At 25.7% G+C, this 14787-nt stretch overlaps 5 protein-coding genes across 7 annotated transcripts in view; 2 read left to right on the top strand and 3 right to left on the bottom strand.

The window, feature by feature from the left end:
• The window catches only part of LOC102676376 (coronin-2B-like), a 12453-nt gene extending 10749 nt beyond the window's left edge, over positions 1-1704 (bottom strand). Inside the window, exons 1-2 of one of the 2 annotated variants that reach the window (XM_006615903.2) lie at positions 1396-1704; positions 1009-1301 (exon numbers count right to left, since the gene is read on the bottom strand). In XM_006615903.2, the coding sequence (XP_006615966.1) occupies positions 1009-1152 (144 nt within the window). In that variant the 5' untranslated portion in view covers positions 1153-1301; positions 1396-1704. Of the gene's footprint in view, positions 1-1008 lie in introns of both variants that reach the window. The other variant, XM_006615904.2, reaches the window with a different exon arrangement.
• Positions 1705-2407: 703 nt separating this feature from the next.
• LOC102676001 (NEDD8-activating enzyme E1 catalytic subunit) lies at positions 2408-4404 on the top strand. Of its 2 annotated transcripts, XM_006615899.2 has the most exons (5): positions 2408-2561; positions 2666-2920; positions 3022-3382; positions 3459-3788; positions 3857-4404. In XM_006615899.2, the coding sequence occupies exons 2-5, from the start codon at positions 2673-2675 to the stop codon at positions 4235-4237; spliced, it is 1320 nt and encodes a 439-aa protein (XP_006615962.1). In that variant the 5' UTR covers positions 2408-2561; positions 2666-2672; the 3' UTR covers positions 4238-4404. The 2 variants fall into 2 exon arrangements, with proteins under 2 accessions (XP_006615962.1, XP_006615963.1); XM_006615900.2 differs by lacking the exon at positions 2408-2561 and having other exon boundaries at positions 2612-2920.
• A 1490-nt stretch (positions 4405-5894) lies between these two features.
• On the bottom strand, positions 5895-9266 carry LOC102676229 (proliferation-associated protein 2G4). The gene is made up of 7 exons (XM_006615901.1): positions 9053-9266; positions 7783-8017; positions 7541-7703; positions 7278-7457; positions 6953-7201; positions 6672-6818; positions 5895-6584 (listed from the first exon to the last, which is right to left on the bottom strand). The coding sequence occupies exons 1-7, from the start codon at positions 9135-9137 to the stop codon at positions 6480-6482; spliced, it is 1164 nt and encodes a 387-aa protein (XP_006615964.1). The 5' UTR covers positions 9138-9266; the 3' UTR covers positions 5895-6479.
• Positions 9267-9597: 331 nt separating this feature from the next.
• Positions 9598-13069, top strand: LOC102674743 (eukaryotic translation initiation factor 4B). Its single transcript, XM_006615891.2, has 12 exons — positions 9598-9749; positions 9965-10093; positions 10335-10516; positions 10608-10715; positions 10799-11012; positions 11094-11342; positions 11405-11630; positions 11706-11757; positions 11831-11936; positions 12040-12136; positions 12208-12268; positions 12357-13069. The coding sequence occupies exons 1-12, from the start codon at positions 9740-9742 to the stop codon at positions 12423-12425; spliced, it is 1503 nt and encodes a 500-aa protein (XP_006615954.1). The 5' UTR covers positions 9598-9739; the 3' UTR covers positions 12426-13069.
• Positions 13070-13101: 32 nt separating this feature from the next.
• Positions 13102-14787, bottom strand: part of LOC102674881 (exocyst complex component 6B) — a 5561-nt gene continuing 3875 nt past the window's right edge. The window contains exons 8-13 of the mRNA XM_031510589.1: positions 14688-14787; positions 14228-14598; positions 13931-14165; positions 13706-13847; positions 13403-13589; positions 13102-13324 (exon numbers count right to left, since the gene is read on the bottom strand). The exon at positions 14688-14787 is cut by the window's right edge and continues 8 nt beyond it. Coding sequence (XP_031366449.1) covers positions 13198-13324; positions 13403-13589; positions 13706-13847; positions 13931-14165; positions 14228-14598; positions 14688-14787 — 1162 coding nt within the window. The 3' untranslated portion in view covers positions 13102-13197. The remainder of the gene's footprint in view (positions 13325-13402; positions 13590-13705; positions 13848-13930; positions 14166-14227; positions 14599-14687) is intronic.

The raw sequence follows: 14787 nt of genomic DNA, 5'->3' as shown, positions 1-14787 counted from the left end.
GAGAGAGAGAGAGAGAGAGAGAGAGAGAGAGAGAATCGCAAACTTAACAACAATTAAGAATTCATGCGTTTAACATGCGTTTAACATGCAAAGTACTGATGCATCAAATATAGAGAAAGAATCAAATATAAACGTTAATGATTCGATGCATATTAATGGAATGCAATAAAATTATAAATAAATTGAAAGTATAAATTAATATAGATAAGTAAAATTAAATGGAAAATGGTTGATGATTGTAGAGTTTTAATTGCTCATAATAAATGCTTTTAGATATAATATCGAATAAAATAAAATAAAAAATAGAATTTGATAATTTCAATTAAAAATTTTAATTAAATAAAATATCAGAATGAAGTAAAACTCGAACATGAAATGAAACTCGAAAAATGAATCGAGCAATCGAATGGTTTAAATAATCAAATATCGATTCGATTCGATATTAGTCTTTGTTTCGAGCATTCATATTCTATTCTATTTATTTTTTTCGCAAAACTAAAAAATATTTAAGTTTATTATGATCTATTTAATTTTTTTTAATTTACTTTAAATTAATAGGTAAATTACAAATGAATAGCTTCCTTAAAAAATAAAACTAGCTTTTATCCCCTATTATGAACATTAATCAATAGTAATTTCCTTAAATCAAGTCAAACGATAAAATAACATTTTAAATGCTTCTTGATTTATAAACAAAGATTAATGACATACTTTATGAATTTTATAATCAATGATATAATACTCATTAATATTTGTAAATCGAATCAATACATTGATATTGATAATAAATTTCACTTAATTATACATAATGAATTTTATAATTTAAAACACATTTTAATCAATATATTTTCTTCATAATATTAATATAATATATTAATATAAAACCAATTATGAAAATTAAATTATGCAGCTCAAACAAAGACATAACAATTGCATTCAAGTTCACGAACATACATTGATTTAAATTGATAAACACAAGAAGAAAAATTTTTGACACAAAAATCTTACTTTTCCGTTAGGTTTGTAGCACGCTCTGACGTCTACCATATTGTTCAACAAAGTATTAGTATCATCCGCGCCGTCCAGACCCAATTTCTCCACCAATTCCTCCCTCGTGCGTATCATTTCCCAATTCGCAATATTATATCCCATAGAAGCTTTTGAATCGTTTCGAATTATATTCACCTCCAACACGAATCCTCAGCAATAACTTTAATACTTCTTCAGTTATATTTTGATAGATATGTATTTATCGACGTCTTCTTCAATATTTTCCAAGTTTGCTATTACAAGTTCTCTATCTAAATGCCAAACAAAAAGTACATTTACACAACGCGATGGACAATTATAAACCACGTGCGAATTTTTCCGTCATATACAAATTTCATAATCCACTCACTAAACTCGGTCGCACATGCACACGACGTATCGATTTGACGTGCGCGCAACATGTAAACATGAAAGCACACCACTCAAGTGCTCCGTTTTGTAATAGCACAAATCGAACAAATATCTTGTATTTATTAAACTACATTTATTTTATACTATCATCGATCACATGTTACTCGCATGTATACAAATTATTTTATAAGCATCGTCGAATAATATTAGCTCGTGAAGAAAGCGCAACTTTTTATTCACTAAGAGCGCGCCTCAATGTGTATCTCTTGCCTGCTGAAAAAGAAGGGGAACAACGAATGTCTATAGGCAAAAAGTCTAGTATCGATATTAATATTTATTTCTGAATTGATAAGAAAAAAAAAATGAATTAATAGAAAGATTGAAAGTACTTCATTTGATTTGAAATTTAATATGTATATTTTTCAAATATCTTAAAAAGATTTTAATAATTTCTTTTATATATATATATATATATATATATATATATACTTGTGAATTACAATTATGTTGTCAACACTGTAATGATTGTATGATTAAATATTTATGAATTTATATTATGGATATATATCATAAAAAATAAATTTGCTTTACAGAAAAAAAGAAAAAATATATCGAAACATTTTAAAATTCGCGGTCAATGTATACATGATTATGTAGAAATGCAATCGGTTTAATCTAATATAATACTCAGGCATTACTCACCATTTCATCCGTACAACACTGATTTACATATCGATTTTAAAGCATATACTACGAGGCTATAAGCACGCCGTGATGGAAGGCAGTTCGCTCGAGAGACGGTATATAAAATAATTAAACCGTCATTTTTTAATTAAATTGAAGAAATTAATTAAATTAAAATTACATAAACAAATATATATTATGTATTAAATATATAAAATCAAATATTTTACAAATTAAAAAGTTATAGATTTTATATACATATTTCAATTGAATTTAAATCAACATATTTATAAAGAAAATAACATACATTAATATTCTTCAGATATTTCTTTAAAAAAAAGTGATTCAAGAAAAAAAAGGATTATAGACTATATTAAAAATTTTTTAAAACTGCTTCAAAGTGATGCACCGTTGTAATTATTTTATACATTTAGAAGTGATAGTTTGGCGTCGCTACTGTTATTGACATAAGTGATAAGTATTTTGAACATAATGAATGTCTGGACTATATAGGTTATAAAATATTAAAATGTTTAATTAATATTTATTTAAAAGTGATTTATAATACATTTTAACAGTATTTAAAAATGGGTTCCGATCATATGCATAGACGATGGAGTAATTTACGAAAAGTACTAGAAAGATCGGGTCCCTTTTGTAGACCAGATTTCGAACCATCGACAGAAACTTTGCAATTTTTATTAGATAATTGTAAGATTCTCGTTGTTGGAGCTGGTGGTTTAGGATGTGAATTACTTAAAAATTTAGCATTAATGGGATTTAGACAAATTCATGTAATTGACATGGATACCATTGAATTATCTAACCTTAATCGGTACGAAAATATACGATAATTTACCAAAATATTTCTTATTAAATTTTGTTAAGATATTTTTTAAAAAAAAGTATGAAAAATTTTATCAAAAAAAATTGCAGGCAATTTCTTTTCCACCACAAAGATATTGGTTCATCAAAGGCAGAAGTAGCTGCAAAATTTATTAATAATAGAATTCCAGGCTGTAATGTTATATCTCATTGTTGCAAAATACAAGATAAAGATGAAGAATTTTATAGACAGTTTCACATAGTAATTTGTGGTTTAGATTCAATAGTTGCAAGAAGATGGATTAATGGCATGTTATTATCATTGTTAGTTTATGAAAATGGAGAATTAGATCGATCAAGCGTAATACCAATGATTGATGGAGGTACAGAAGGTTTTAAAGGAAATGCAAGAGTAATACTACCTGGTTTGACTGCTTGTATTGAATGTACTTTAGATTTATATCCTCCTCAGGTAAATTTTCCAATATGTTTTTTAATTAATATAATATAGTTTTTCTTTCTTGAATTATTATTATATTGGAATATAGGTCACATATCCATTATGTACAATAGCAAATACTCCCCGTCTACCAGAACATTGTATAGAATATGTAAAAATAATTCAATGGCCAAAAGAAAATCCATTTGATTGTGCAATAGATGGTGATGATCCTCAACATATAAACTGGATTTATGAAAAATCTAATGAAAGAGCAGCACAATTTGGAATACAAGGCTTAACTTATAGATTAGTGCAAGGAGTAGTAAAAAATATTATACCTGCTGTAGCATCTACTAATGCTGTTATTGCTGCAACATGTGCTACAGAGGCATTTAAACTTGCTAGCAGTTGCAGTGCTTCATTAAATAATTATATGGTATTGTTATTTTAATTTATTATAATTGTAAAAATGAAACAATATGCAAATAATTTCTTTTTGTGAAGGTACTCAATAATATAGATGGAATTTATACTTATACTTATGAAGCTGAAAAAAAAGAAGACTGTGTGGCATGCAGCCAAGTTCCAAAAGAAATCGAAATTAATAATCCTAAATTTAAATTAAAAGATTTGATAGAACTTTTATGTGAGAGACCTGACTTGCAAATGAAAAATCCGGGTCTGACAACATACATTGATGGAAAAAATAAAACATTGTATATGCAAACTGTAGCAAGTATCGAGGAAAGAACTCGTGAAAATTTAACGAAAACGCTAATAGAACTGGGACTTAGAAATGACAGTGAGATAAATGTTGCTGATATTACTACTCCTAATACAATTGTGTTAAAATTGAAATTTTTGTATTGTAATATAGATATATGATAATCACATAGAAAAATTCATTTTTTTTTTTTTTCATAAATTTATGATTATAAATCATATATATTTACAGTACTTATATTGCTTTTTTTGTCAATTTAAAAAAATAATGTTAAGATAAAAAAATTCATTAACATTATTCTTCTCAAAATAATAAAAACAAAAATTTTTTTAATCTATCATTCTTTCGCGAATCTATAAATGGACACGAATCTATAAATATAATGGATGATATTATTTTGAACGTTACTTTTAATATATTGATTTTAATTTCGTGTAATTAATTGATATTGCTATTCTTTTATAGTACTAATCTTTTTTTGACTATTCTTATATATAACAGAAGCAAATATTAAAATTATATTAGTTTATACGACATACCTGTTATATTAACAATAAAGACACAGCTGCAAATATGATTTTATATTTCTGATGTTTTGCTTTTCATTTCTTCACATCAGAGATTATATATTATAGAAAAATTAGTAAGATATATTATTCATAAAATTCTATCTTTTTTGATTAATTTTTAGTCAATAAATTTTGTAGATTTTTTAGAAATAGACAGTATCTTACAGATGTATTAGTATGATTATTTTGAAAGAGAAAAAAGGAGCAATATAATGATTCTCGAAATATGCACGTGTCAAAATACTTGTTAGCTTGTCATTAATATTTTTTAATAACAATTTCTCTTTCATACCACCATATTAAATTTTAAGTATGAAATTTGTACACAGTCCTTTTTTGCCTTATATAAACATATGTATCATATATTGATAAATTATTTGTAATGAGTTTTTTTTATATTTGTTTCAATTAATGTAATGTTTTATTAAAAATTTTAAAGAAAATACCATTTAAATAAATACAATCTTTCTATATTTGATACTATCTATATTTATAATAAAAATATTAATAAATATTTTTTAGTACATATTTATTTTATTTTTATTATATAAATATAAATGATATAAAATATAAAAAGATAGTTTAATTAGAGCAAATGAAGGACAGTGCACAATAATCTAAGACATCTTTTGTTTTACAAGCACACTCGGTAACATTCGACATATGCACAACTTGAGTAGAAAAAATATCTAGAACAAATACATTATCTATCTTCCTTATATAAAACTATCATTACATTGTATCAATATTTCATAATTTCCGCCTTTTTATCTCGATAAGACCAAAAATCTTTTGCTCTTAGATAATCCTTTTTCATTCACTTGAATGTGAATAACATAAAATGCTCCTATGATCATTTGAGTAATATTTACTCTCAATATTACTTTACTTCAGTAAAATTGCATAAAGTCAAAATGAATAAGAATAAAAAATTTTTTGACGGTTGGGAAGTTCTTGCAACGAAACACTTCGAAGTTCATTGGCATTTCATTGTTTATACGGAATTCCAATATGGACATTCTAATTCCAATTGTACAATTAGAAATCAGATTTTTTTTATGATATTGATTATTCATTCACTAGACACAAGATGCATAAAATCACATAGTGTAAAACTAGCATCAAGGTCAAAGTGAATTATCACGTTCGGCAGTGCATTCAGAAACTGTAGAACGTATTAATATCTATTAAAATAGTTTCGTTAGCATAATTAAATAGACATTTAGCATGAAATAATTTTGTAAAAACATTTACAAAATCAAAATCATATTTTATTGGTTTCTTTTACGAAAGAAACACACAGTATGAATGCACGTGCGATTAACTTTCTGGCTCGGTCGAATTAAGTTGCACAAGTCATTATATTTCGACCATTATTTGCAAAATAGATTTCATGTGCTTGAAATGTAATACATTAGCTGCAAAATGACTTATGAATAATTATTGTTTAGTGTATAATAATACCATGGTCCATGAAAAAGATACTCCAGTATAAAAACATAAGTGTCAATAAGTGGTGGCATAATAAGTGTCGTAAAGTTCGATTCATTCAGGGCAGAACTCGACACTTTTTTTAAACTAATATAGATACGGACACTTCCTGAATTAAGAAATGTAAATATAGTTATGTAATTAAACAAACAATAATATGGGTATAGTAAATATATAATGATATAAAGAATCACAATTTATCAATGGCTTTCCAATCAAAGGAAAAATATTTAAGGTACAGTGACGCTGAAAAGTGTCTAATTTCTGCTCTGAAGCTGTTCAACCAAGAATAACGTAAAGTACACGATGTTAATACGTTATAAAGAACGTTAAAATGGTTGTGTTAGGCCTTAGCATCAACTTCCATTGTCACTTCACCTGCAGCTTTCTCGGCCTTCTTTCTCATCCTTTTTGTAGTTCTCGGATGAACTGAGGTATACAAAAGTGTCTATGATCAAAATGGTTAGTTAATAAAAAAATAAAAAAATTCATAAAAAAAGAAACAATTAAAAAAAAGATAATATTCGATTTATACCTTCAATTCAGGATCTTTGACAATATATTCTGATTGATAAATATCAAGATCTAAAGGAATTCCGGTAATTTTATGTTGTCGATTGTGCATTAATAGTACTGTAAATTTAAATTGTGCAGCAAATTCATTTGGTTTTTCATATAGTACCTAGAATATGAATTATAATATAATAATGAATTATAATAAAATCTTATAATAAAGCATGAAAATTATATATATATATTATATAATTATATATATATTATAATTATATATATATTATATAATTAATAGAAACTCACTTGGAATGGTTCAATCAACCTATGATTTACGCATTCCACAACTGCCATTTTTGCTTTCTTCTCATCTTCAAAAGTACGTAAATTAAATGGCATAAGACCATGTTTATGAGTGACTTCAGAGTAAAACATACGTGATGCTTTTAATTTCAGCTGATATGTTTCCTCTGTTTTTTTAAATATAGTAACTCGAGTATCTTGTTCTCGACCTACTCCTTCGCCAGTACTAACCAGCACATCCATGGCATATACCTGAATCCACATGGATTTTTTCTTTGTTTTATTTGATTACATATTAGTATTATATATAATATTAACTTAATTATACCTCATATGCTTCAAGAGTATATTTTTCATGTTCTTTTTTTTGTGCATCATTTGGATTTTGAATGATAGTTTTTTCTCCATCTATTTTAAATTGTTTCAATTGATGGCTTAACATTCCTTCAATTGGTTTACATTTGTATACATCACAAATCTTTTCTACTGTCTCTGTTATTGTATAAGTCTATAAATAGAAGACAAAATTATATAAAGGTTTTTTCTTAAAAATTAAATATTTTATAAATATAAAATATGTACATAACGTACCTCTGTACCTGGCTGTAAAAGCCTAAGTGCAGCTTGTGATGCAAAATGTGCAGCTAACACTACATCTGCTTTTCTACCAGTAACTTTTTTTGTTGGTGAAGAACCTATAACAATAGTATGTGCTACAACTGCTATAAAGCCATCAACATGTGCTCCAAGATCTCTAAAAATACAAGTTATTATTTAAAAATTAGAATTTTTAAATAAACATATTATATTATATTTATATATCATAAACTTACACTTTTACCATATCTTCATCTTTAAGAATAAGATCTGGTTCGCTTGCAATTGGTGAAAAATGACATATGCAATTATTAACAGATATGCATGTAGGAAAAGCAATTCCTTTCTTCAATTCTTTTTCTTTCTTAAAAACTTTACTAGTTTCATCCAATATTAATTTATCTCCAAACTCACAAATTTCTCTTACAGATGCTCCAGCAACACATTTATCTAAAACTTGTTTTAATACCCCTAAAATTATAAAATGATAAAAATTTATTATTAAACTATTAAAATTATTAAATTTTTATAATTTATCACTTATAATTACTAATTAATATTTTAAACATTATATATAATGGAATATTTTAAATATTATTATAATGAAAATAAGAGAAAATATTTTATATATATATATATATATATATACACATATATATATAATTTATTATTAATATAAATGTTAAAAACAAATTTAATACTTTGCAAAATGTTAAAATATCAAATTTTTTTCATAATAAAATATTACAAAAAATTCAAAAAATCTTTAATATATTTTATTTTTTTTTATATATAATTTTCATTTTTATTTTTTACGAATTAAAAAAAATTAATTTTTACCGTAAACATTCGTATTTTGTTTCGATAAAAAGTTATAGTTACCAATTTGTTTCGTAAAATATTCATTTTTAATTTTTTTCCATTTTTATTTTTCAAGAAAAATAAAAAAAAATTAAGAATCGATGACCTATTTATATGTAAAATTTGAAACAAACCCATTTCAGTTAATTTTATGGACATTTTAAATATAAGTTTTAGTCAACATAAAAATATAATTAGATATATTATTCAAATAATAATAAAAAGTAAAATAAAAATGCTCATATAAAAATATTCAATATAAAGGTTTTCATTGAATAATAAAGTCTATTCTTTTTATGGAAATGGAAACACATTGATATAGAAATACAAGCGAATTATGGTTCCTAGTAAGATTGTTACGTTGCAATAATGATATAAAATAAACATTTTTTGATATTTTATAATAAAAATATAGTAATTTCTTGTAGATCAATCTTTAAGAAAGTATAAAATATTTAATGCATCCATAAAATATTAAAATGTAGTCAATGCTATCTATCCCACATGGTAAGAAAGCCCGGCATTAGCGCGCCACATTCCATATGGCCAGACAGAAAATATGACATTAAGGAGCCTGTACATGAATCAGGCAATTTCACTTTTGTTTGACAGGCTTCATTAGTGAACATTAAGTCGTTTTCTTACGATTTACGATGTCACCGGCCATTTTATACTTGGTGACAACGATGTCTTCGGCGATGGTCCTTTCTGTCTCCTCTTTATCCGCCATGTCTTCAGCACACTATGTTACGATCACGTGACTTAGAGCCTCTTTGCAGTTGCTTCCTGTAACAACGCTACTCACTCTTAAGTTAACCATGTGTTCCGAAATTTTCTATGAATGATCTCTATTGGTTTCTTTTAATTAAAAATTGCAAAAAATACCATCTTAATTATACATTAATTATATTATACTTTTAACAATAATTATATTTTTAATAAGTTTTATTTTTATGATTATGAATATTTTTTTTAATATATAAATTTTAAATAATACAATATTATTTTATATTCATATTTCTGTATAAATTTATAATTAATAATATTAAAAAATTCAAAAAATTTGATTAATATTTTTGGTAAAAGAATATGATAATAAAAACGAATAAATATTTTTAATCATTACTGTAACAATTTTAAATTATTTGTATATTTCATTTATATAGAATATTTACATAAATCATAAACTTTCTATCTGAATTTGTAATATTTAATGTTGGTTGACTTGCATCTTTCTAAAACATGTTTCATGCCTTATGGATCCTGAGGTTGGTCGTGTGGTCTATTGGAACGCGGATTTGATTTGCATTACTTTAAATTCGAATCGTAACCATGTCTTCAGGTAAACATTTCTATCAAATAAAATTAAACTATTAACACTTCGATTATTTGAGAATATTTTCGATATGAAAAATTATAATATTATTCTACTTTTATTATTTTTTTACGACATAACCAAACTTTTTACAAAACGCAGCATGCTTTCAATATTGCATTCTTATATATTGAAAATTTTTTTAAAAAATGTTAGCTTTTATCTATGTTTATTTCTATCAGGTAAAAAAGGAAAAAAGAAGAAGTGTAAAACTGTTGATTTAATGTCATTTTTGGCTGATGGGGGTGGAACACCCACTGTGCCAGTAAAACCATTCAGCAGTTGGATTGATGAAATGGAAGAAGAACATGGTATAAAAAATTTACATATTCTTCTGATTTTTTACATATTTATTTTTAAAATTTTATATACGTATATATATATAATGTTTTATCATATATATATGTATAAATTTATATACATATATGCATATACATATATATTAATTAATTTATTTTATAAATATATATTTATATATTACTTAATTTAAAATTTTTATTGAATATAATTTAAAACAAATATCTAAAATATATCAATTATTATTATTTACAGAAGGGTTTTCATCAAGAAGCAGCAAAGAGCCAGTAGTTTTACCCACTGCTCCAAGAGCTGCAAGAGGTCCTCGTGTTGCAGATGAGGATATTCCTACTAATCCACCTTATGTAGCATATCTTTCAAATCTACCATATGAAGTGGATGAAACATATTTAACAGAATTTTTCGCAAATATGAAGGTTAGTATCTTAATAATTTTTTTTTATTAAATATTAATAAACCATTAACTTTATGCTAGTTTATGCTAACTTGAATTATCACTTTCTTTAGATTTCTAATATACGTTTACCAAAAGATTCTAATAAATTGAAAGGATATGGATATGTTGAATTTGAAGATCGTCAAAGTTTGATTGATGCTCTTTGTTTATCTAATACAGTAAGTTTAAAAACTTATATTTGTAACCTGAAACATTTTATATCAAAATAACCACTTATCAATTATTGTATAATATTGCTTAGCCTATGAAGACAAGAAGAGTACGAATTGATGTTTCAAATAGTGTTAATGATGATCGTCGTGGAGGTCGAATGAGCCGTGATAATCGTAGAGATACTTATGATGATCCTGAACGTACATCTGGAGACTGGAGAAGTGGTCCACGAGACGAAAACTTGACTTCAGAAGGAGATTCATATCGAAGTCGATATGATAATAGAGATAGAAGAGATGAAAGTATATTTATATTATATTAATTCTTGCATGTATTTATAATTTATTTAGATAGAAAAACTAAAATTAATGTATTTTATCTAGGTTCTGATTATGATAATAAACCTGGTGCATGGCGTGAAAGTAGTGATAGAGGAAGACCAACATTTAAAGATAGAGGTGGTTTTAGAGATGAGGATAGGGATAGAGATTGGCCACGTTATGATAGGGATAGTAGAGATCGAGATGGTGGAGATAGAGGAAGTAGTTTTGGTCCGCGTCGTAATTATGGAGATTCTGATTGGGATCGTGATGGTCAACGTAGACAAGGAAAACCCCCTACAGAAAATAAACGTAGGTATTACTTATGATTATATTCAATAAAATATATAAAAAATTTCTTTCAATTATTATAGCTGAACCAAGGACTAGGCCGAAATTGCAACTTCAGCCTCGTACAAAACCTATTGATCCTATTATTGTAAAAGAAGAACAACAATCTGCAGCTCAAACTGCTGCTATACCTGCTTCATCAACAAATATATTTGGTGCTGCAAAACCTGTAGATACCACTGCCAGAGAAAGAGAAATAGAAGAACGTCTTGCAAAATCGTATGCTGAATCAAAATCCAAAGAAGACGGGTATAAGAAACATAAAAATTGTTTATATTTTTAAATTATTAATTTTAAAATATTTAATAATTATTTTTTTTTTAGAGATTCAGAAAAACGTGGTTCTAGAGAAAGTACTTGGGGTAAACGTAATGGAGTAAGTATGTTAATAATTAAAATTTTATGATATATATGGTATTATTTCATTTATTATATATCATTCTCATTAGGAGGGTCGCGATGAAAGAGAAAGGGGTCGACAAACTTGGCGATCGGAAGACGACAGAAGTCGACGAAATGAAAGATCGGCACCACGAAATCATCCTATTCATTCTGGTAAATATGATTTAATATAATTATAAATAAATAAATTATAAATAAATAAAATAATTTATATCATATTACTTAATATCATACTTAAGATTTTTTAAATATTTAGATCAATATGGAGATTCTAAAGGTCAGCCTTCTTCCCGTGGTGGACGACCATCTTCAAGGGGTCCTCCACGATCAAATGATATTCGTGGTGGAGATAGGTAATAATCAAATAGAAATACTATTTAAAAATAAATTCATGTTATCGGATTAAATTGCATTATATTTACAGAGACCGAAGAGAAAAAGACGATATTAGTAGGATGCCAAAGGCAAAGGATGAGCAAGCTCCAGTAAGTGGAAAAATCTTTTTAATTAATTTTAGTAAATAATTATAAATGTTAATTTTAGTAAATAATTGTAAATCACTTTTTATTTCAGAATTTTGTAGCTTCCAATAAATATTCTATGCTACCTGATGATGTGGATCCTGACAATATTGATGATTAGTCCTAATCATTATATATCATCCATTAAATTGTGCCACATGCATCATAATTAGTCTATATATGCATATTATTAATTTGTTTTACCTCTATTAAATACTTATCGAATTGATTCACGAATCAAACTCTAAGCTCTTGGTATTATTTTACAGGAATTATTGTTGATTTATATTTAATCTATTTTATTACTCGTAATATAATTATCTATCTACATATGTATTTACTTTATATTTCAATATGAATGTTCAGCATCATTAAATCGATGTGAAAATTCGGATAACTTTAACGAATTATATTGATTTCTTTAATATTTAATTTTGAAGATAATTACATCTGTAAGACTTAGGAATTGGGACTTTATACATCATATTTTATTCACTGTACAGTTATTGTACAATATGTAACTCATTTACATGTAAAATAATAATGCAAATTTAGGAGGAAAACAATTAAAATAATAAGTGTAATGGGAATTTATTGATGTATTACATTCTATTGCCTGAAATTCAAATGAAATTGTTAATAATTATAAAAAAAAATGATGATAACATAAATATCAGAAAATTGATATCATAAGCACAATAAACTATAAGACGACAGTACGAAAATCAATATGCATGTTAATAATCATTGTATCATGATAATAAGGAATCATATGTGATTGATCAATCGAAATTTTGTCACAATTATTTTATTAATAATATGTTTTTAAATATGCTTTATATATTAAAAATTATATATTTACAATCTGAGGTATATACATAATGACTTTGAGTTTATTGTTGTTGTGTCGTTTGTGCTAATTGACGTAATTGTTTCAATACAGTTTCTAAAAGCTTTTTTTTATCTCGTTCACTTTTCTTTAATACAGAAAATACTGTTTTTTTATCGGATTCTTTTAATCTGTAAGTATAATATTTTTAAGATGTAAATAATGACAATAGTGCATTATTTCACAATATAAAAAAATATGATACATACTTCTCTAACAAAAGTACAGCCATATTTGGAGTTACTAAATGATATTTACTTGATTCATGGCCATAGTCATGAAAATAAGTAGGCCAGTCCCAACTCATAAATAAGTCCAGTAATTGTCTTAACTGTGCAAAATGTTGGAGTAACATACCTTCGGGTAAACCAGAAACAGGTTCCGAGGCAGCAAATTCTAAAAATTAAAAAATTTTTTTAGAATAGTATATTCGAATCAATTCAATATCGCCACAAAATATTTTGTAATCATATGTTATACGTTTTATTTAAGAATAAAAAAAAAATACATACGCTCACATTGTATTGTATCTAAATTGACTTGTTGAAGAGCACCCATAGAAATTTGTTTTACATCTTCACTAACTAATATTCCTAATATAGATTTTGCTATATGAGAACAGGCAGATTCACATGCAACTTGTGCAACTTCATCCTGAAATATATTATTTATTTTAATATCTATAAAAAATAAAATAAAAAATATAAAATTTTGTAAATTAATAATATATGTAATACCGGTAAATTAGTAAAACATGTAAAAGTGCTTTGCAGAAATGCTATGAGATCAGTAATAAAACCAGATGCATGTCCTTGAGGTTCTGCCAAATTCCAATCATAGTTTTCTAATTCTAAAAATTCATCAAGTTTATTTTTTAGTTTTTCACATATTTGTTTTTCAGCATCATCTCTTGCAACTCTAAACATAGCTGATTCAACATCCATACAACTCAATTGTCCTTCATGTGATGTTCTGTAAAAATATGTATTTATTCATATTATAAAAAAATATTTTTTAAATAATTTATTTATTACCCTGTAATATTTGACACAAATTCTTCCAAATACTTGGTTGATTTTTCAAGATAACCGGTATTTATTATAATTTGAACTACTTGTAGAAGTGCCAATGATGGTTTTCGAAATAATGATGATAAGCATCCACTAAATGTTCTCGTTAATAGTAAATTTGTTGATTTGCAAATCATTTCATCTATTTCTGTTTGAGTAAAATTTAAATCTTCGGAAAATTTCAAGCAAGCATAAATGAATTCTTTTACTTGTTGATAAACTTTTGGTACCATATCCGAAAATGGAAATTTTTTAGGAAATTCTATTTTTTGTAACTCCTCATCATGGTACGGGAATAAATCAAGAACATTATCATATTCTTCTTGTGTTGTTACCTAAAATATATATATATATTTTATATATATATATATAATATTAATGTAAATAATATAACAAAACCTTCTATGGTGTTATAAAAATATACATGAATTGGTAAAAAACTGTCTTCATCCAAAATATCTCTAAACACTTGAACCCAATGTTGCATTAGAACTTCATTATAATGTACTCGAATTTCTTGTAAT

This window comes from Apis dorsata, unplaced genomic scaffold (assembly GCF_000469605.1).
Source record: "Apis dorsata unplaced genomic scaffold, Apis dorsata 1.3 scaffold_247, whole genome shotgun sequence".
NCBI classification, from domain to species: domain Eukaryota; kingdom Metazoa; phylum Arthropoda; class Insecta; order Hymenoptera; family Apidae; genus Apis; species Apis dorsata.
The sequence above is the reverse complement of the archived record's forward strand: the minus strand, read 5'-3'. Positions and strand labels throughout refer to the sequence as shown.